Below are 24,005 nucleotides of genomic sequence, written 5' to 3'. Positions count from 1 at the left end.
ATAGGATTCGAACACCAAACCTCTGGACTGACAATCAAGCATGTTATCACTAGACCACAGGACCACCAATATGATGGATCAACATTTTCTTTTCCCATTTACCTAGACAATGCTACAAGACACCACATGCTAACAAAAACCAGTTTTTTATAGTTATTTTTATATATAGGTTTGAAGGTACAGTTGAGACTCAATATATTAAACTCACTTCTCTTAAAATTCTAGCAATTTCAAGGGCATTTTCAATGTCCCGAAAAAACTTGCACAAAGAATTAACAGAATTTTAGTTCAAATTTCGGTAATCTTGAAGTAAAACGCCCAGACCCTTGGATTTGAGATGAAGAGTTCCAACTGTATTTGCATTTGTTGAAGTGCCCATGCTCAAGGTATTGGCCCAATAATAAAATCAGTAAAATGTCCATGTAATTATGTATTCATATTAACTAATATGGCGTGAATTTGGTTGAAATATAGCACATGACTGAGTCTGCCAAAAAATAGCATACAAAGATAACATAAATCGCTGACTGTTATTTAAGAAATAATAAATATGTGCCTATATTTTATCAGTTAATAAAATATGGGCAGTCGTTCGGATGCGAATATTTAATTATTACGCATCCAAATTATTCGAACATATTTATTATTTCGATTCTAACCACGCAAATTCTTCGCATTTTACAGCACTACATTTTAGCTTGATATGTCATTCGGTTGGCCATATGCTATTACAAAAACCTAACCACGAATGGAAAGCGTTGCATAAAACGGAATTTTCCAATATTCCAACTAGGCACACGACCAGATATAGATGCTCTGGTGTTGAAGTTGAAACTTACCGGTCTGAAACATTTTCTTATGGTAAAAATATGAACAAATAAATTCATCAGTTAGAAACTGTTTGTTTCAGAAAATTTGATGTACTTTTTATTACTACTACGTAGCACTGAAAAAGTTGAATATTTAGTCGGCATATAACGGAAGGAGAGTAGAATCTCACAGTCATGTTACAATCAAAGGGTGGAATGGAACAGTTATATTTCATCGTAGATTCATGTATAGGCGATTTCGCTTATCATGTTTATATAGTTACTGCTATGGATCGTGTTAGAATACAAGTTCATTGCCTTAAACAAAGCTTTCTCTTGTACACTGATTGATTTTATCCTCCATTGCAAATACATAATGAAGACTATGTATATCAGGACAAAATCCCTACTTTGATTTTGTAATAGAAACCTTTTAACAAGAAGTCCATGATGGCCCTATATCGCTCACCTGTTATCATTGCACTTGAGGACAAGAAGGTCCTCAGAAAAAATATCTAAGTCCAAAGGACAGGAACAACAAAGGAAAGAAATTTAACCAAAAAGAAAAAAACAATTCTTACAAGGTACAGATATGTCAAAATACACCTAAAAATTGGAGGTACCATCCATGTTGTACCACAGAAAAGTGGTCTCGGTTTTTCCCTATGGCCAATAATAAACAAGAGGGCCATGAAGGCCCTGTACCGCTCACCTGACCTACAGACCTAAAGATCATTAAGATTAACATTCTGACCAAGTTTCATTAAGATATGGTCATAAATGTGGCCTCTAAAGTGTTAACTAGCCATTCCTTTGATTTGACCCCATGACCTAGTTTTTGACCTGATATGACCCAGATTCGAACTTGACCTAAAGATCATCAAGTTTAACATTCTGACTAAGTTTCATGAATATACAGTCATAAATGTGGCCTCAGAGTGTTAACAAGGTTTTCCTTTGATATGACCTAGTGACCTAGTTTTTGACCCCAACTGACCCAGATTTAAACTTGACCTAAAGATCATCAAGATTAACATTCTGACAAAGTTTCATTAAGATATGGTCATAAATGTGGCCTCTAAAGTGTTAACTAGCTTTTCCTTTGATTTGACCTGGTGACCTAGTTTTTGACCCGACATGACCCAGATTCAAACTTGCCCTAAAGATCATCAAGTTTAACACTCTGACTAAGTTTCATGAAGCTATAGTCATAAATATGGCCTCTACAGTGTTAACAAGCTTTTCCTTTGATCTGACCTAGTGACCTAGTTTTTGACCCCACCTGACCCAGATTTATACTTGACCTTAAGATCATCAAGATTAACACTCTGACCAAGTATCATTATGATATGGTCATAAATGTGGCCTCTACAGTGTAAACTAGCTTTTCCTTTGATTTGACCTGGTGACCTAGTTTTTGATCCTACATGACACAGATTCAAACTGGACCTTAAGATCATCAAGATTAACATTCTGGTCAAGTTTCATTAAGACTGGGCCAAAACTGTGACCTCTAGAGTGTTAACAAGCTTTTCCTTTGATTTGACCTGGTGACCTAGTTTTTGACCCAGATGATCCAATATCGAACTCGTCCAAGATTTTACTGAGGGTAACATTCTGACCAAGTTTCATTAAGATTGGGCCAAAAATGTGACCTCTAGAGTGTTAACAAGCTTTTCCTTTGATTTGACCTGATGACCTAGTTTTTGATCCCAGATGACCAAATATCGAACTCGTCCAAGATTTTATTGAGGGTAACATTCTGACCAAGTTTCATTAAGATTGGGCCAAGAATGTGACCTCTAGAGTGTTAACAAGCTTTTCCTTTGATTTGACCTGATGACCTAGTTTTTGATCCCAGATGACCCAATATCGAACTCGTCCAAGATTTTATTGAGGGTAACATTCTGACCAAGTTTCATTAAGATTGGGCCAAAAATGTGACCTCTAGAGTGTTAACAGTCAAATTGTTGACGACGGACGGACGGACGACGGACGACGACGGACGACGGACACAGGGCGATCACTAAAGCTCACCTTTGAGCACTTCGTGCCCAGGTGAGCTAAAAAGTTAGTCCATAGTTATTTACCCTGATTGGCTCAGTCCAACTAATGACAATAATGAAATTTCAAACAAGTCCTATAAGTACTTACTGATATAAATCCATTTTGACTACAATCAGGGGAGGTAATCAGATATAAAATAACTCTGGAACCTACAATTGGATCTGATTTGTCATGGAATCCAAGATTTATTGTTGTTGAAGATATTTTGGAAATCTGTATCAAATAAAACCATAAATGAAGTCTCTATATGGCTGCAAAAGCCAAAATAGCCAATTTTGGACCTTTAAGGGGCCATAACTCTGGAACCCATGATGGAATCTGGCCAGTTCAACAAAGGAACCAAGATCTTGTGGTGATACAAGTTGTGTGCAAGTTTGGTTAAAATCAAATCAAAAATGAAGTTGCTATTGTGCAGACATGGTCAAAATAGCTAATTTTGGCCCTTTCAGGGGCCCTAACTCTGGAACCCATTATGTGATCTGGCCGGTTCAACAAAGGAACTGAGATCTTATGGCAGCACAAGTTTTGTGCAAGTTTGATTAAATTCAAATCATAAATGAAGCTGCTATTGTGCAGACAAGGTCAAAATAGCTAATTCTGGCCCTTTCAGGGGCCATAACTCTGGAACCTATCATGGAATCTAGCCAGTTCAAGAAAGGAACCAAGGTCTTATAGTGAAACAAGTTGTGTGCAAGTTTGATTAAAACAAAATCATAAATGAAGCTGCTATTGTGCAGACAAGGTCAAAATAGCTAATTCCGGCCCTTTCAGGGGCCATAACTCTGGAACCCATAAAGGAATCTGGCCAGTTCAAGAAAAGAACTAAGATCTTATGGTGATACAAATTGTGTGCTAGTTTGGTAAAAATCAAATCATAAATAAAGTTGCTATTGTGCAGACAAGGTCAAAATAGCTGAATTTGGCCCTTTCAGGGGCCATAACTCTGGAACCCATAATGGGATCTGGCCAGTTCAAGAAAGGAACCGAGATCTTATGGTAATACAAGTTGTGTGCAAGTTTGGTTAAAATAGAATCATAAATGAAACCATTATCATGCAGACAAGAAATTGTTGACGGACAGACGGACGCACGGATGGACGACGGACGAAGGGTGATCACAAAAGCTCACCTTGTCACTATGTGACAGGTGAGCTAAAAGCACAAAATCATCAGATGAAGTTGCAATGATATGTATCATAACAATTATTATATGATAAATTTTTTAAACATGATGGTAGATTTTTTTTGATTTTTTTTTTTTTGCGCATATGCATAACTCAACTAGAGGAGACTGATTTTATTAGAGATGGTAGTAAATAAAATTGCCTATAGATAATTCTGGAGTTCATACCTAAAATAATGTTAAATCCTTCTTATTTTTGCTTTGAAAATATATCTGTACAATCTTAAGTCATCCAATATCTTGTTAACCCTTAGCCTGCTGCAGGCGAATTTAACAGCCTTTGCAAACAGTTTGGAACCAGATCAGACGCCGATTAAATCGGCGTCTGATCAGGTTCCAAGCTGTTTGCTACTCTGACAATATTTCTTCCAATTTTGGAGCAAATTGAATGAACTTAACAATTTTAGCAGACGACATTTCCAGCAGACGACAATTTACCTAGCATGCTAAAGGTTAAAAACTGAAGAAAGTTCATAACATAAAACACCTTGGTAAAAACCTTTTGTTCTGGAAAAAAAATCTGAAGTAACTTGAGAGACTAAAGAAACAGCCTAAAGGCTTATTGTATATAAACATTATGGCTATCATCACTTATCAATATTTGCATTAAAGATTTGGCTACCAAGATCCCCTATCTCCCACCTTGCACTCATACCAATTGGGGAATTCATCAAAAAATAAGATGGCAGTTTTGCAAAGTCATGCTGTGACTGCCAGTTTTCACATCTGGATTTTATGCAGAATTTCCCCTTCTAAGAATCCTAAAGTTTGGTGCAGTGTCATCATTCTGTATTTCTTGCAATCTTCTGTTTTTGTTCATAACCTTGTTTCCACAAAAACAGATGTGATGGGTGCAAATACAGAACAAAATTGGATGATGATTTTTTTGGAAACGGTGGATGAAAGTTAATGTTTTATATTTAATCTTAATTTTACAAAAAATCATAACCAGTTTTCTCTATACTCTTTGTTATTTATAAATGCCTCATACAGATTTCACATACAAAAATATTTTAAACTATAAATAAAATTTTTACAAGTTTTCATCCCACTTTTGTTAATTTTTAATACTGCAGTATTTTTAAAAGCCTTCTTTATAAGAAAATGCACAGAAACCATCCACAAATACCATAATATTTTTGTACATTTCTGAATGAGCATGTACCATGGTGGGAAGTCTTCCCCGCAAAATTCTTTTATACAAATACTGACAGCCAATCTTTTTTTACAATAAGCCTTCTGACTGTAAAAGTTGTGACTAAAATATTTGTATAAAAAGATTTTGCAATGGGGACTCCCCACCCTGTTCTATGCTCATTTTGAAATGCACAAAAGTATTATGGTATTTTATACAAAGTCATGCTGTGACAAACATTTTCTAGTATCTGGACTTGATGCATGAATTTCCTCTATTCTCAAATACTATTACATTATGACAGTTACTGCAATAACTTCTGCATGAATCCTAAACTTCCAAGATTTTTTATCAACTAAGTTGTATTGCCATTTTTCAAATTTTGTTATTTTCTTTATATATGGACATATGATTTTTATGAAAATTTTCATTTTTATCAGTAAAAAATGTATGAATGAGACATCCAAATGTCGGTCAGCGGCAAAACATAAATGGTCTGTCAAAAAATTCAGAAGAAAATAATGTTTCATTTCATGCTGAATTTACTTAATAAACATTTTTTTTTTCATTTCAATAACTGATGTTGATACACGATTTTTGATTTTTGTTTGCCCATAATATATATATTTTGTTTGCCCTAATATAATTATCTTTAAATAGTTTCTTCTTTTTTCAATCACTTGTCACACAACTACAACATATTGGTGTGAAGTGCCACATCTCCACAGCAAAGTGGTGCAATGGACAAATCATTCTGTAACCTACTGGTGTGAAATGCCACCCTCTACAAAGAAACAGTGTGACAACAAATACAACTGCAGCAACTGTATCTCCCAACCTTTTTGCTGAGTGTAGCACACAAAAAACAACCTCTCCTGTTGCTTTTTGAGTAAGGGGATAAACCTTTACTTAGCTTTGTTGAAATACATTGAAAAATAAAAACTACATGTGAAAAAAATAGTTGCTGATGCTCCACCTCCACAAAAAAACCCTCCTGTTGCTTTATGAATAATAACAAGAGTGCCAGAATGTCACAATATACGCCCGTCACAGCAAATTTATTTACTCTAGCACCTGTATTTGCAGATGTAATTTTAATTTTGTGGTTGTTTAGTAATCATTGTAATTCTTTTGTTTTTCTAAGTCCACAAAAAAACTCCTTACCAGGTAGAGATACCTTAAAATACACCTAAAATTAGAAAGTAACAATTATGTTGTACCACAGAAAAGTGGTCTTGGTTTTTCCCTACGGTCAATTATAAAAAAGTTACCATATAAGTTATTTATAGTAACAACTAAGGGAAGTTAATCTTTGAAAAAAAAAAAAAAAAAAAAAAAAAAAAAAATACAAAAAATTTTTTTTTTAAGTCCACACAAAAATCCTTACCAGGTAGAGATTGGTCAAAATACACCTCAAAATTGGATGTAACATGCATGTTGTACTACAGAAAAGTGGTCTCGATTTTTCCCTACGTCTAGTAATGAAAAAGTTACAATATAAGCTATTTATAGTAACAACAAAGGGAAGTAATTCTAAAGAAGGGAACTGCGCATGACACTTCGTCTCATGATGGTGTATAATTGTGCCAAGTTACATCAAAATCCCTCTATGCATGAAGAAGAAATGCTTCGGACAGTCATTCTTGTATCTGACCTTTGGCCTCGAAGTGTGACCTTGACCTTAGACCTAGGGACCTGGTTCTTGCGCATGACACTCCGTCTTGTGGTGGTGAACATTTGTGCCAAGTTATATCAAAATCCCTCTATGCATGAAGAAGATATGCTCCGGACAAAGTTTTCATTCTTGTATCCTTTGACCTCTAAGTGTGACCTTGACCTTAGACCTAGGGACCTGGTTCTTGTGCATGACACTCCGTCTCATGATGATAAACAATTGTGCCAACTTTCATCAAAATCCCTCTATGCATGAAGAAGATATGCTCCGGACAAAGTCATACTTGAATTTGACCTTTGACCTCTAAGTGTGACCTTGACCTTAGACCTAGGGACCTGGTTCTTGCGTATGACACTCCGTCTCATGATGGTGAACAACTGTGCCAAGTTTCATCAAAATCCCTCCATGCATGTAGAAGATATGCTCCGGACAAGGTCTGTGGACGCCGCCCCCCGCCCGCCCATCCGCCCGCCAGGGGCGTTCCCATAATACGTCCCGTTTTTCGAACGGGCGTATAAAAAGTGGTTGCTGATGCTGAAATATAAAAATATTTTTTTCCAAAAAAATTCTTTGTTAAATTGTTATTATTCTGTCTCTTACCCTGCTAAATTTCGTGCAGGCTAATCTTGATTTGCACTAGTCGCAAAGGCAGAATCAATGGTGTTCAGCATGATAAGGGGTAAATTTATGGGAGGTTGTGTTTATTTCGTGAAATATCAGAAGGATGTGTTTTGTTTCAAAGTGTTTTGTCAGACTCCACTTTATATCACCCCATTAAAAAAATGCATTGTTAAAATGATGATACACTGATGTGTTATATTCCTGATGAATTTTGATACATAATATTAATTTAAAAACTATAGATAAATAAACAAGTATCCATACAAAGAAATAACCAGCATTTCTTAAATAAATAGCTACGTCTTCAAAATGTAACTTTATCAAATGTTTGTTGCGGGAGTTAAATAAAGCCATTACATAATGTTGGTCAAATTTACTTGTAAAGAAGAAATTTTGATGTTTCAGCAAGAAAACCTAACATATGATAAAAGTACATCAGATTCTGTGCCTTTCCATACTTAGTTAAAAAAAAAAACTTGTACAACAAAAGTGGTAAAATGCTCAGCATTATAAGTTTCACATTGTGTTATTTTTATTCTGAATCAACTCTATAATATATTAACAAAGACATAGTTATATCATACTTGTAACAATTTGATTGATAAAAAAAAATGCTTTTCAATATTTAACCATGTACTTCAATAATTGGCATTCTTGGTTTAATTAATTATCAAAATATATAAATGCAAAGAAGCTAGCCACTATCCTGTCAATTTCAAATCATATATTATACCAGATTTATATTTTTAAACTGGACCAAAAAGAAAGAATAAAAAAGACAAGCTTATTTAAATGAAATTGTTTTAGAAAGATAAATGACTACTGCCAATGGTAAAAATCGCCATCTTCATTTTATCCACATTTTCAAATAAAACAGGCCCTTTACTTCATCTTTCTTTTATAGTTAACATTTCAACTTCATTTTTTTTTTGTCAATTTTTCTTCTGATATTAAAGCAATAAATGGAGAAAAATATGAAATTCCCATATAAATTTTAACAATTTTAACTTAAATTCATCCAAAAATAAGAAGAAAAAATATACTACAGGTCTACTTAAATATAGAAAATCATAAATGGTCCTGTTTTCTTCTCTTTTAATACAATTTTATTTACTTATTAATCATTTCAGCTGGAAAAAAACACACCAAATTTTCAAGTAAAATAAAAATTTGAAAGTACAAATATTCAAATGTAAAACAATCAGTATTCAAATATTCTTTTGTAAGATTTCATTTACTTAATTACTCATAAAATAGGGACCTACATAAATTTAACTATAGAAACAAAAATCATATCAACTTGGAGGCTGAAAAGTGAAAAATATCTTTTATTTTTAACATGACATTTGCAGCATTATAAAACATATGTAAGATTTTTGTCTATGTTTGAATAAAATCAACATCAAAGAAAAAGGCATAAAATTTCTGTCAAGAACCTTGTAAAATAAGGTGTAGAAAAGTGGAATCTTATCATCTTGATCAAATTAAACATCTTTTTTTCTGTAATGATTGGTATCCTTTTTTTAATCAAATTCTTTTTTGTTAAAGTGTCAATTTTTATTAGAACCAATGATTACCTACATTCATTTCCCTAATGGTGTTAAGCAGTGTGTATGTAATCAGAAAATCAGGATATGTTAATTACATGCTAATTAGCTTGAGGGGGTGGAGCAATTAAGGCCACACTTTAGAAACAGTAGGATGTTCAGGGGCAGATACTTGAAGATAAGGTCCCTAATTATATAATGATATCATCCTATTATCAAACCTGTGAATTTTGACCCCCTTCTGAGATGTCACAGATAATTTCTGGGTCCTAAAATACAATTTAGGGGATGGTGATTTCCAGTCTGTTATTCTATTGGATGTTTGTAATTATTATGCAAATTACCAGTAATGATGTAACACATGACTGAATTATTTTTAGATCTTAGTATAAAACTCCCTAGCTTATCTGAAATTGTCATCATTCACTGATAAAACCATAAAAACAGCACTTACAAAGAAATATATATTGGAATTGCAGACTTTGTGATCATATATTATAATATCAAATATATTATACATCATTTAAAACACAGAGTGATCTACATAAGGTGAAAGATTTGGAAGTTACTCTTCATTGGATAAATGATAAAAGTTCTGAACTGTTTGTGATTATTTAATCTTTTTGCACTTTAATTTGAAAAAGTGTTTTTGAACTTTAAAACTCAGCATTAAATATCAAATATACCATGATGGATTTACTGCAGACGTCTTACCAAAGGAATTTAGGGGTCAGCAATGACTATGACGCCCAAGGAAGAGCTACCAGCGACACTGATCACCATGGTTACAAGACAAACTATTACGGAACACAAGCGTACAGTTCCCATCTCAACAACCTATACAGGGCCGAGTACCAGAATGCACTTCAATCATATGATGGTAAGTACAATTTGAACTTTTTTTAACATAATATTCTTCTTGAAAGTTATGTTTTCAAAACAATAAATGTTTCATTTTCACTGGAAATCTGTAAATGAATCTCATCATATCCAAAGAAGTAATTAATATGTTATATAAAAATTAATAAGAAAAAAATTTAATTTTTTTCATTTAAGTTGACAGTTACACACTATCTTTTATAAATATCTCTTTTTTACACATTGGCCATCTTTAAAACTGCTTTTTGTCTCCATATAGTTTCAAGAAATAAATTTCAAATAAACATTATACTTCTTGTACCTGAGCACAAGAAAATGATATCTGCATTTTTTCAAAGAAATACATGAATTATTACCAATATATTTCTAAATATAAAAAAAAACACTTTTACATTCAACTTCTATTTTAATATTCAAGAGATCTTTTTTCTAAAACCTCTTAAAACCAGATATCACCACCTGCTGTTTTTTTTCTCCATATTCTAATACATTATATTGAATTTGTATGAAAATATTTTTTCAATGTCTGTTATTTGTTTAAATTGAGTGTGACAGTAGCTATGTCTGTGTATTACAGTCAATAAAAACATGTTAAAACACTTGCTTCCTGTTTATGTGTATCTGCTCTGCAGCCTTCACATGTGTTTTTTTATATCACAATTGCACTCGGATTTTAAAACCAGGCACCAATTTAAGAATTAATTATGACCTGTTGTAAAATTTTCCATTTCTGTTAAATCTGAAGAAAACAAAAAATTATGATATTTAATTTAATATGTAACTTTTTGTTTATATTTGCTTACTTTACAATTAGGTATAAAATATTTTGAGGGAAAATAAGATTATAGGCTGCTGTTTTCTCTCTCATCTTATTTTAAGTTTTACACTACAGAAAAATCTGTGTAAATATTACTGTTTTGTCTTAAAATGTTTCCCTTGGCAGATACAATTAAAGGTTACTTCTGATAGTTTATTGTGAAATTATTAATATGTAAACTTATCTATTTTTGGATGACAAAAATATGTATACTTTACATTTCTATACTTTCAGCTTTCAATATATTCAACACAACACAGTCTGGAACAAATAAACAGGGGACACAGTCTAGCATAAATATGGATAACCAGTCTATGTCACTTCATCATCAACCACTGTATGGTTTCCCACCAACACCTCCAGATGACGATGATGACATCAGTGTGGGTGGTGGTAGCCATAGCAACAGGAACAGTCTGGATTACAACCAGGATAAAGTTTACAAGCCTACTGTGAAGTCTGAATATATTCCTGGCCTGGCACAACGAATGACTGAGTCTGTCTCACCTGACATGCAGAAATATGCTAAACCTACAACCATGGATAGTTACAGCATGAATGAAACAACAGACACTTTTACTATGAACAATTTCACTCATAAACCAGCAGGAAACACTGCAGACCATTCCCCAGAATCAATTAAATCTCCACAAGAACCCGAATGCCAGTTCCAAACTTCACCAGATTACATACGTGCAAAAGAAGATTTAAGAATGCCATCTGCTTTTGTACCAACACATGCTTCAATGGATTCCAACGCTTCATGCATGCCGAAATTTCCACCTCAGTTTGGAGAAGAATTTCCAAACATGACGGACATTATCGCCAATAACGGCGTGAAGAAAGAAACAAAAGTGAAAACATCTCCAAAAGAAGCAAACCCAAAGACAACAAAGGCATCACAAGAAGGTCGTGAATGTGTCAACTGTGCTGCCACTCAAACACCACTATGGCGCCGAGACGGAAATGGTCACTTCCTCTGCAACGCATGCGGTCTGTACGCTAAAATGAATGGAACAAACAGACCACTGGTAAAACCAAAGAAACGTTTATCATCTGGCAAACAAAACGGAATCTCCTGCACTAACTGCGGAACTACAAGTACCACACTGTGGCGCAGAAACGCCAGTGGAAGCCCAGTCTGTAACGCATGTGGCCTCTACTACAAGCTACACAAGGCTGACAGACCACTCAAAATGAAGAAGGAAGGAATTCAAACCAGAAACCGAAAGATGTCACTGAAAAGTAAGAAGAACAAGAAACTGAACCTCACTGTATCTGATGCTGATATTTTCAAAAGAAATTTTGAAAATGTTGCAAATTTCAACCCGAATTTCAACCATTCATTCCATCATCTTCCGATGTACATGAACCACAAGGATCAAGGATTTGCCACCAGCGCCTACATTCCAAACGCTCAGATGAACATGCCAGTGACAAGCTCACCATTAAACCACCCCTACCAAGGATTGAATAACTTCGCATCTTCATTCCAGTCTAGTTTTTCACCTGTGTCAAGTATGAGTAATTCAATGTCTGGTTACTCCACATCAGGACTTTTGTCGGGAATGAATTTTCCAACATCAAATATGCTCAGTTCAGCATTAGCTCTCGGATAAGTAACACAAACTGTACAATAGATATTATACTTATTAGATATATATATATATATATATATGTGTAAATACGAACTGTAAAATTCGATTATTTATAAATAATTTATTTGACTAAAAGGTCCATCCTTGTAAGAAGTGTTTGGAATTAAATTTCCTAAAAATGGAGTACAAAGAATTTCAGTAAGTTTATCTTTTGGACAAGTTTAAACAACTACATAATAGATTAAATGCAATAATAGTCTACCTATAGATTTATCGCAATACTAGTCAACCTGTATATAGATAAAATAAATAATATAAATAGCTTTCAATATATTGGTTACTAAATCTTGCTTTTTCAGCTGTAGCTTATATTATCAATACTTAATTTTTGTAAAAAAATTTCTTAAACTTACATGTATGTACAACTTAACTTTACTGACCTGACATAGTTAAAAATACATGACTTTCATATGTACTGTGTAACTGAAAATGTGTTAATAAAACAATTTGTGTACATGATTTTGAGAATTATATTCTCTTACCTAATTAAATATTTAGAAACATTTGCAGCAAGTTGTCATGTCAGTAATTCATGAACTTTTTGTTTACAATAAACTTACATTAAATTAATACTTATGTCTTATTTTACAGGTCACATGAATGCAAAAATGCATAATTAAAATTCTGTATTGCATAAATAACTATGTGTAATAATTCTTATTTACAATTTCAGATATGATGTCAAAGAATTTGTTGTAAAAATGTTTTATATTTTTATAAAAATAAATTCTTATAAATGTACAATCAGTCTTTTTATTCTTACAAAAATTTATTTTGTTGATGGAAGTCTTTAAGACAACTGAAGTCACTGAATAACAAATCAACAGCTGGATTATCACTTGTTCTTAAATTCGTTTTTTACAATCAACATTTAATCTTTTTGTGTATGTTCGACAAATTATTTCTTAAGTTTTGCCCCTCAGTGTGTTGGAAAAGTTTGTCTTACACCCCTGGGTGGGTGTAAGGTGACTCATATACTGTAATTTATGAATGAATGCATAAATCCATATGCAGTGCTTAAACAGTCAGGGGTGTAACTGTTTCAAGTTAGCACAGTTTATAACCAATTTGAGTCATTGCTTAAACTTTCACAACTTGTTTCAGTTATCATAAAATATTACAAAGCCTTCCTGTGCCAATTCCTCATTGTGAATGAGACTAATGCAATTATTTCCTGAATCCTTGACCTTTTATCTTTCTAGCTATGCAGTAAATTTGTTTAGGCAAGGCTGATAAAGTTTTACACAAAAGTTTTAAAGCTATAAAACTCTTAATATCCTATTATGCTTATCAGGTCATGCTCAGACCAAAAGAGAATTTGATTAACTACAGTTTGCTACTGATTTCACTTTAGTGGTCACTTTGTGAGAACAGCAAAAAGACTTTTTTGAATAACATACTTGAGTTAACTATATTTTATAACTAATACAGGTTATAAAATGCTTGAAAAAGTAACTGAAATAGGTTACATAACTTAAAACAGTTACACCCCTGACTGTTAAAAGAAAAAGCTCTTTTCCCCCATTTCTTCTGATATTTGAAGAATATTCAATGTAAGAAAAAAATGAATCACTGGATGTTGGTATGGAATTAAATACCCTACTCTCTGTAACAGTTTTACAGTTATTTGGCACAGCCTCATTACTACCTTAACATTTACACTCAGACCAGATTTTTCAATCTGCACCTTCAATGAGGGAAAGATTCTTATGTTATTTTTCAACTGGTGTTTGCAATATCATGTATATGTCCACTAAACCACCATGAATTCCAATATCCCATATTTTTCAAATTTTCTAAATGGTAAAATGCAATAGCTGAAATTAGTCTACAATTAATTTAAGTAAAATGATATGTCATGCTGTAATTCCTTTTTAAAAGAAATAAATCTATCTTTTTCTGGAAAGAGTATGAGGTGGGAGAGACAGAAATACGTTAAACTCAAGCAATTATTTTTTTATTTAATAATTATCGAACCAAATTATTTAATTATTCCTAAAAAAATAATGCACCTTCAGAATTATGTGATCAGCAAGTCTTAGGGTTACCTGTATGTCTGTTTCATTTTCATAATTTTGTCTTCATTAGCTGAACATTTAACCCTTAGCCTGCTGCAGGCGAATTTAACAGCCTTTGCAAACAACTTGGAACCAGATCAGACGCCGATTAAATCGGCGTCTGATCAGGTTCCAAGCTGTTTGCTACTCCGACAATATTTCTTCCAATTTTGGAGCAAATTGAATGAACTTTACAATTTTAGCAGACGACATTTCCAGCAGACGACAATTTATCTAGCATGCTAAAGGTTAAAGGTATAGTATTATTTCTAGAGCTAATAGTATAAATGTGTACTACCACTTAAAACCTGGAAGTTTTTTTTTAGCGATAGAGTCTTATACACAACATTTAATTTTGAAGATAGCTCTAAAAACACAATTAATTTGTATATTTAGTCAAGATAACCCTTATAATGCTGGTCATGATTGATTCTGCCGCTGTGACCAGAGTAGATTATTGACAGCCTGCATATCCGTGCAGTCTGATCATGATCTGCACTGCTCGCTATTCTGTCAGTATTTTTTTGTAAGCACCCCTTTTAACATTTACAGGTACTGTCCAGATTGAAAGACAGACAAGTTCATTATAGAAATTTAGCAGGATAAGGGTTAAAATCATTTGGTGAGGATTTCCTACATTTAACGTTAGTATCTAAAAATTAACAATTTTAGTGAAAGATTTGTATTAGAGCAACTCAATCCCAAAATTATCAAATCTAAATGGGAGATAAAATATGCACAGAAAATTGGACAGTTTAGACAGTAGCATTGACTGATAAAGGGGTGCTTACCAAAAAGGTACTGACTGAATTGCGAATAGTGTACACTGGTCACAATGGCAGAATCAATCTTGTCCAGCATGACAATGGTTAAACCAGTGAGGAGTTTATGTTTAGCATTTTTGTTAGGTACAATAAAATGAAATATACCTGCATTTATACCCGCTATAAATCTACCGATAATTAACACTTCGTAGGATTTGAGATTTTTTGAGAGTATTTCCACAGCCAATGCTATAACCATGATGATGTTGTTGAGCAACAGTGTCCGCTTCCTGAAACACAAGTCAATGGAATCTTTCATACATTACAAGTTGGAAGAGAGGTTGCAACTTCAATACATGTATTTAAGATGGCCAATATACGTTAAACATGACAAGTCTGAAACTCAAACTTAGTCTCAAGAAAAGTGATACCTGTGTCAAATTTTCCATTATTTTGTTTATCGCAAATCAAAACTGAATAAATTGTTAGAGGCTCTCTGTACCCACAGAATGTATGTGCATGAAAATTTTAACCCTTACCCTGCTAAATTTCTATAAAGGACTTGTCCATCTTTCAATTTGGACAGTACCATTAACTGATAAAGGGGTGCTTACCAAAGAGATACCGACTGAATGGCAAACAGTACAATCATGATCAGACTGCATGGATGTGCAGGCTGCAGTCTGATTATGATCTATACTGGTTGCAAAAGCAGATCAGTTGTGTCCAACATAATAAGGGTTAACAACAATCTGTGTTTATTATAGACTGAGCAAAAGGAAACTTTATTTTATGACTTGTGTACAGTGTGGTGGGAGGCATAACAAGTCTCTTTAGTATTTAAGTATTTAAAATATCTTAAAGATAAACAAGGAGCTGCGTTCAATAAACGCTTGATGCCCCCGATGGCATCCTTGTTGATACAACTTTAGCAACCTAAGTCCAAAACGAGGTCAAGGTCAAGGTCAAACTGAGGTCAGGTGATGTCTGAAGATGAGGAATGGTCACAGGTTACATTTGCATTAGTATCAAGTCATTCTAAGTAGAGGTATTGATGATAGACGAAACTGTCCAATTTGGTTAACCTCGTACGGACTGACGAATGGACAAATGGACAGGACAATCACTATATGCTTCCCGTATCAGTAGATGCCGGGGGCATAAAAATCCAACAGAATTAAAATATTTTGGCCATCAGTATAGCCAAAATAAATCTATTTGCCCAGCATCTTGCAGATACCTAACCTTTTTACCACCTAGACAGTATATAGTCTCAATGCAAAATGTGCTTAATTGCACAGACATAAATACCAGGGACCTGGGTGACTATATATAGACAGTGGTTGCTATGACTTACCTGCCAAATCTATTTGCTCAGTATCCAGCAGATACGCCACCCAGCATACCACCTATACAGTATACAGACAGTGGTTGCTATGACTTACCTGCCAAATCTATTTGCCCAGTATCCAGCAGATACCCCTCCCCTCATACCACCTATACAGTATATAAACAGTGGTTGCTATGACTTACCTGCCAAATCTATTTGCCCAGTATCCAGCAGATACCCCACCCAGCATACCACCTATACAGTATATAGACAGTGGTTGCTATGACTTACCTGCCAAATCTATTTGCCCAGTATCCAGCAGATACCCAACCCATCATACCACCTATACAGTATATAGACAGTGGTAGCCATGACTTACCTGCCAAATCTGCCCAGTATCCAGCAAATACCCCACACATCATACCACCTATACAGTATATAGACAGTGGTAGCCCATGACTTACCTGCCAAATCTATTTGCCCAGTATCCAGCAGATACCCCACCCATCATACCACCTATACAGTATATAGACAGTGGTTGCCCATGACTTACCTGCCAAATCTATTTGCCCAGTATCCAGCAGATACCCCACCCATCATACCACCTATACAGTATATAGACAGTGGTAGCCCATGACTTACCTGCCAAATCTATTTGCCCAGTATCCAGCAGATACCCCACCCATCATACCACCTATACAGTATATAGACAGTGGTAGCCCATGACTTACCTGCCAAATCTATTTGCCCAGTATCCAGCAGATACCCAACCCATCATACCACCTATACAGTATATAGACAGTGGTTGCTATGACTTACCTGCCAAATTTATTTGCCCAGTATCCAGCAGATACCCCACCCATCATACCACCTATACAGTATATAGACAGTGGTAGCCATGACTTACCTGCCAAATCTATTTGCCCAGTATCCAGCAAATACCCCACCCATCATACCACCTATACAGTATATAGACAGTGGTAGCCCATGACTTACCTGCCAAATCTATTTGCCCAGTATCCAGCAGATACCCCACCCAGCATACCACCTATACAGTATATAGACAGTGGTTGCTATGACTTACCTGCCAAATCGATTTGCCCAGTATCCAGCAGATACCCCACCCAGCATACCATCTATACAGTATATAGACAGTGGTAGCCATGACTTACCTGCCAAATCTATTTGCCCAGTATCCAGCAGATACCCCACCCATCATACCACCTATACAGTATATGGAGACAGTGGTTGCCCAGAGGATTGTGAGCGTAGTGCAGTTAGAAGCACTGTCACCACAATTCAACGACTCATTGTGTCTTTCCTGATATGTTGTGTTGTAGAAACCTTTCAGAACCTGTAACAAGCATTATGTATCAGTGGACACCTGGTTCGAAAGTTATAAAGCTGTGTTTAGAAACCAGTCTCAAAATTCCTGCATCTGATTGGCTGTTCCTGAGGCAAATTTGAAACTGACCAATGATAAGCCTGCATTCCAAGACAGGTATCCGAATAAATTTTTGTAATCTTTGGAGGATGCTCTCTGTAGATAAGATTTATTTAAAGTGGACAAATGAAATATATCCTACACAATTTAAATACAAACTTGAAATTCCTCAAACATTTTATCTGAAGAAACGGTCATGCTATTACTACTTTTACATAAAGAAATAGCATGAATATGTCATCTTATGTACATGTTTTCGAATCTACAGTCAGTATATGTAACTGGGGTTATAGTTAAGAAAACAGCCATGGTAATACCTCATTTCTTATTATCAGTACTTCCTTTATTTTGCTTTGAAGTCCTCATTATCAGTTTGAAATGTATATTAATGTATTTTTATTCCAAAATAGTACATTTTGGAAAAGAAATAAAAAGTTTCCCATACCAACAGTCACTTAGTAGTGAAATTTGTAGTGAGGAAATTCGGTGTCATAACTAGCCTGATTTTTCCCCAGAATGAAAATCAACCAGTAAATTTCAGTTTTCCAGGAGAAATTGAACAACTGGGGTAAAAACTGACTTACTGTATACGCCACAACAATAATTTCTTTGAAGGTGCATTCCATAGTTCGACTGAATTTGGTGAAGAAAAAAGTTATTTTTGATTAAGGTGATCAAATTATATAACTTTCAATCCTGATGCACTGTTAAAGGTTATAATAAGTATACTTTTTGATATATTAACGGAATTTGACTAACTGTCATCGACGATACTTAGTGATTGTATGAATAGCACAGTAGACCTCTAGAAAAATCAAATCTTTCTAACCAAAATCTTAATGAGATTTGAAATAAGGATTATTTACATAAATATATTATATCATTCTTGGATATCAGTCTACTTTCGATTTCACCTATATCTTAAGTCCTCCATAGAAAATAAGCTGTTACAAAGTAACGGAATGAAATTTAAACATGAAAACTGCAAATTGCCTAGTTTGATACCATGATCTAACATTTTATTGAATGTTGAAAATGACTTCAATATTATGGAAAGTACCGTAACTTTAATCCTGAAACAGTCCAGATAAAAATGACATCAAAGAAACAAAATTGTACCTTTTCTGGAGCATTGACAACACCAGTATTATAACCGTACTGAAATGATGAACCTAGTGTACATGCTGCTATAGATAGTGCTAGCCGAGCTGTAAAATCCTGAAAAATAGAAATAACATTGAACCTTCACAACAAATTCAAGCAAACATTGAAATTGGTGCAACAGATGAAAATATTTCTTTTAATATTTACCATTTGAACTAGTCAAAATAATTCGACGAACTGAAGCTTTAACGGCAATTAAATTATTTTGTACATCCGTTAACATGTAATGACGCAAATACAAATCAATGTAACATTATCTTATATTTAAATAATTTAAACATAGTATGTACATGTTTAAAGCAAATAACTTTTAAAAACGGCAAAGTAGTTTTCATACATAGTAGTTAATATCATTCCAATATGGCAGACACAGTATAAATGGTGACCCCAGCTGATAAGCCCTGCAGATTAAGAATTAGCCAAAAAATCAATAGTGTCTGTTGAAAAACAAAAAAATAGGAAAATTAAATCCTATAAAGCAAGTACATTTTTGGAGACAGTTAACGCAGATAAATGCAAGGGCATGGCAAAATTAATTAAGATAATATAATGAATGATACCAAGAAACAAAGTGTATTTCAGCAGCATTATGCATAGAAATAAAATACTGGTTCCCTAGCCTATGCACGGTATTTTGGTTAGAGAACAGGTTCCGGACGAACAAGTTTGATGTCTTGGGAACTGATTCTGGTTCTTTAGCAACTGCCTTCTAGTGATGGGGCGATTAGCGGATATAATCGATTAACGGCTAGAATCCGATAATCGATTATGTCTTCTCAGAGTCATCAGCGGATACGAATCTACACGGATATGAACGAAGGTTTCTGAAGGGAAATACAGTGCCTGAGAATTTATGTTTACCTAGAAATATCCGAAATATGGACTACCTGCATGCATAACGGATAAAACAGAAGCATGCCGACAATCAAATGTTAGTATTTCGTTTCAGTTATTCAGTGAAAATGGATTTAACATCTTACAGTTAGGCACAGCTGTTAACATGGTGCGTCCATTGCGTCAATAAAAGTGGGGCAAAAAAATTAGCGAAACTTTGATAAATTTTCGTATTTTACAACGGTATGCCCGTGGGAATTTATCTGTTGAAACTGGACACTAATGCCATCAAATTTCTGTGTCCATGACTTAATTTCAATGGAAAGAACTTTGGTGTTTTTATGCAGTTGCAGTAGTCATTGAGTTTTCATGATTTTTTTCTGCCAAAATTCCATTTTCCTATTACCGCTGACCATATTGTACATATATATTTATATTTTATGGAAACAGATTAAACTCTGATTTTTATCTGATCATCTTTTTACTAAGCTTCATGACATTGTTATACACCACAGCAACAAGTAGTTGGAACATGGTGCTATTCAGTAGTGTCAGGCTATAGTAACCATTGTATCATTTGTAAGAAAATATTAATATTACCAAAAAATAACTGAATTCATTTAAAATGATTTTCTACAATCACTATTTTTGTCAGCCAGAGAAAGACTGAAATATCTGTACTTCCTTGCTGTATGCTAGATATATTACAGGTACAGGTATACCAGTCAACTGTCACAAATGACAGCTATGAGTCTATGATACATGTACACCAGATTACAATTTATTGTGGTTTCCCTGTCTGCAACTAATCAGTGATTACTAAACAAGTTTCTGTTTACCAGGAACCAGCTTTACAACATCTGATTAATGATAGTTCTTTATTTTTCAAAAGAGCATATGAATTAATATAAACACTTATATAAGCATATAATCAGTCACTTTAAAGACATGACTATCTGAATAAACAAGTATGAAAATAAATAACATTCAACCGATTATTTTTCCGATACATCACATCAGTTTGCTAACCGATTCCAACCGATAATCGGTTGGAGTTTTCCATCCGATGTCCCAACACTACAGCCTTCACTTTTTGACTTTTCTGGGAACAGTGTTCAGAAGGCAAATTATAAAACCTTATTTATTCATACATTTTTCGGCTTATGAATAGCCATAACATCTATGTGATCGATTTCATCAAGGGATGTTTCTCCCGATGAGGTTCCATTTCTTTGGATTTGTTTGCGTTTTGTCTCTTTTCGTCGGTCCAAGAGCGGATCGTCTTCCATTTTTGCTTTTGTCACATGACAATCACGTGGTGAGTCATGTACCGTACCGTACCGTACAACGTTCGGTGAACTGTATTTTTGAGGAAAATTTGCTAAAAGGTACTTAATATTAGAATATAGGCAATCTCAATTCTGTACGACTTTGAGTCTATAGCGCCTCCTAATTATAATCAGAACTGGGAAGTACACAGTAGATGTAGATAGATGTAGATGTCTGTTGACATCATTCTTATCCATTCCTGCTTATCTTGTACAATGATGTATGCAGACTATTTAATTTGTACACGTATTACTGTAAATAAAATATGTTTAAACTAATCACGTTTTTAGATTCTGACACGTATATTTCGATGATTCTGCGATTACCCGAGATAAATATCACACTATTCAAAATTTGATTGATCACATATTTAATGCCGTGGGAGTAAAATTAAAAAGTAAATTCATATCTCAGTTATAACATTTTCACGTTCATTTTAAAAGTTGACATTTTTGGATTACTTTCGCTACACAAAACTATTGCTGTGGATAGAATTGACATTGTCGTTGGCAAAGAAAGAAGAATTAGCACTGGAAAGGCTAATATATGTGACATGAAATAAATGATAGGCCCTATACTTATCCGTCTCCGAGTCAGCATGTGATAAAAGAATATTACATTTGTGCCTTTCCACGTAGAATTTCAAAATCGGATTAAAAATAAGAAAGTTATGACCATTTAAATATTTTATCAAATTAGCGACCTTTTTTATTTCCATGGCAACAAAAAACAAAATAGCGGATTTATTAAATTTTTAGATACACAATTGAACTGCATTTACTTATTATTGTAAAATAATCTCTCTAATTTTTCAAGCTATAATGTAAGAAATTATCATGTTTTACACCTTACACTCAAGAAACATATAAAAATTAGTCTTTTAGAAGGTTATTTGCTAAATAAAGTATTCAGCAGTGACTGTGTCAATGACGTCATAAACACACTAAAATGGCTGCCTCCATTACCAGCCATTTATCCTAGATTTCAAACTGCCATGCCTTTTTCAATAGTTTTCCGATTTTAAAAATTCTTTAGGCTTGATGATAGCTTTCATGTAAAAGCAATTTATTTTCTGACTTTCCTTTTCCGTACAGTTCAATATGAATAGCCGCTGTTATCTATTTTACGATACAGCTTTATTCACTATCACGTTCCATTCCATGGTGCTTTTTATATATTTTACGTCTTAAATCACAAAGAATAATGCTCAAAGAATTGTAGAAGATGCTTGTACTTAAAGTACCTTACCTGTCCCACCTGAGGTTACCCGGGGCTCTGAATTTGAGGAATGGCAGTAGGCCTGAATGTTGTGAGGTAAAATTGAATCATTGTCAAATTCCATGTTTGCAACTTAGAACAGAGAAACCGTGCGCCACTAAATCTAGCCGTAACATCTTCATATTTGCAAATTGGATAGTGCAGTTTCAAAAATGTCATCTTATATCCATCGATGGGAGCTTCATAGTTTAGGTCTTTGCGCGAAACACACATGGTTGTTAACACATTGTATAGGATATGTAACATTGCGCTTTCCATCCGGCCAAGCTCGCCTTTCTAACTAAGATTTTAAGGTCCCGAGAACATGAAAAGCCGGAAAGAACGTTGGAAGCAGCGTATAGATTGCGCCGGTGTGCCATAAAACAGACCGATACCTTGAAACATGTCACTTTTTTTCACAAGAACATAGGCTAGCACATGAATGCTAGACACATTTTAAATAGAACTAAAAACCCCATTGTCTTGAACAGCGAAACAAAGTTCTATTTCGAATCACCTCCTCTGTCATCGCATATAATATATCGATATAGTCTAGCAACTGTTTCTTAATCTTCTTACAAATTAATTTTGTAATGTCGGCATTCCGTTATTAAATGATATACTTTTAAGAATTTTGGTCGGTCGTACGTATGTCTTAAATCTGTAACAGAAAATCGGTAGGTCCTTTTGCATACAGTTTTGAAATATTCCGCGTTTGATGTATCCGTTACGCCATGGCTTTTCCATAGTATTCATACAGAGTTGTCGTTCTTCCATTTCCGCTCCAGAAGCACGAGAGTGATGTCCAATATAAAACTCTGTAAAAGAATGGCATTCATTTCCTGGGACAGAAAATATCGACTTTACACATAGTTTAAACTTGCCCCATTGGTCCTGCACGTTTTTGGCTTGCAAGTCCATAGTCGGTAGTGGTATATCACTGTCTCAGATTTATTAAAGTATTCCAATGTTAATCCGAAGTTGTCATTTACTGTATTTTTTCTTGTCTGACAGCTTGTAATGTGATTTATCATGCTAAGCTTTTTAGGAGTTCTTATTATATGTGGTAGTATAACTAAACTACGACTTAATTAAGAGTAAGGGTTATATGTCTATTCTAAGAAATGAGCACCAACATCCTGGACCAGAGTATGTACAACATCCGAATGTATAGTCTGTTTCAAAAATACTACATGTTTTAGATTATTGACGATTTCAACGGCTAAGATTTTTAATTGTGTCAGGTTCCGTTTCGACAAAATATTTGCACTTGATATATAGCGATAATAATAATAATAATAATAACATCTTTATTCTATTTACTCTGATATAGATCAGTACAAAGTACAAATGATACATCTTAATTTTAAATGTGGCCTTCTGACAACAACAACAACCAAATACAATTTACACTATCATATAACCTAATTAATAT

The 24,005-nt window shown here is 34.1% G+C and overlaps 2 protein-coding genes across 6 annotated transcripts in view; one reads left to right on the top strand and one right to left on the bottom strand.

Moving 5' to 3' along the window:
• Nucleotides 1-21,302, bottom strand: part of LOC123527540 (solute carrier family 2, facilitated glucose transporter member 3-like) — a 36,125-nt gene extending 14,823 nt beyond the window's left edge. Inside the window, exons 1-5 of one of the 5 annotated variants that reach the window (XM_053523532.1) lie at nucleotides 21,136-21,302; nucleotides 19,106-19,204; nucleotides 17,767-17,896; nucleotides 17,539-17,590; nucleotides 15,378-15,502 (exon numbers count right to left, since the gene is read on the bottom strand). In XM_053523532.1, coding sequence (XP_053379507.1) covers nucleotides 15,378-15,502; nucleotides 17,539-17,590; nucleotides 17,767-17,896; nucleotides 19,106-19,204; nucleotides 21,136-21,273 — 544 coding nt within the window. In that variant the 5' untranslated portion in view covers nucleotides 21,274-21,302. Of the gene's footprint in view, nucleotides 1-15,377; nucleotides 15,503-16,657; nucleotides 16,717-16,745; nucleotides 16,798-17,006; nucleotides 17,098-17,538; nucleotides 17,591-17,714; nucleotides 17,897-19,105; nucleotides 19,205-21,135 lie in introns of those variants that run through there. The other 4 variants (XM_045307060.2, XM_045307059.2, XM_053523534.1 and 1 more) reach the window with 4 other exon arrangements.
• LOC123527541 (uncharacterized) lies at nucleotides 10,880-12,376 on the top strand. Its single transcript, XM_045307062.2, has one exon. The coding sequence runs from the start codon at nucleotides 10,928-10,930 to the stop codon at nucleotides 12,350-12,352; it is 1,425 nt and encodes a 474-aa protein (XP_045162997.2). The 5' UTR covers nucleotides 10,880-10,927; the 3' UTR covers nucleotides 12,353-12,376.
• Nucleotides 21,303-24,005: the final 2,703 nt, after the last annotated feature.

This window comes from Mercenaria mercenaria, chromosome 14 (genome assembly GCF_021730395.1).
Source record: "Mercenaria mercenaria strain notata chromosome 14, MADL_Memer_1, whole genome shotgun sequence".
Lineage (NCBI taxonomy): Eukaryota > Metazoa > Mollusca > Bivalvia > Venerida > Veneridae > Mercenaria > Mercenaria mercenaria.
Note: the sequence above shows the minus strand (reverse complement) of the source record. Positions and strands in the feature narration are given on the sequence as shown.

Bases quoted from the DNA above. Each gene is read 5' to 3' on its own strand.
- LOC123527541 (XM_045307062.2), top strand. From the start codon at position 10,928: ATGACAAAAATATGTATACTTTACATTTCTATACTTTCAGCTTTCAAT.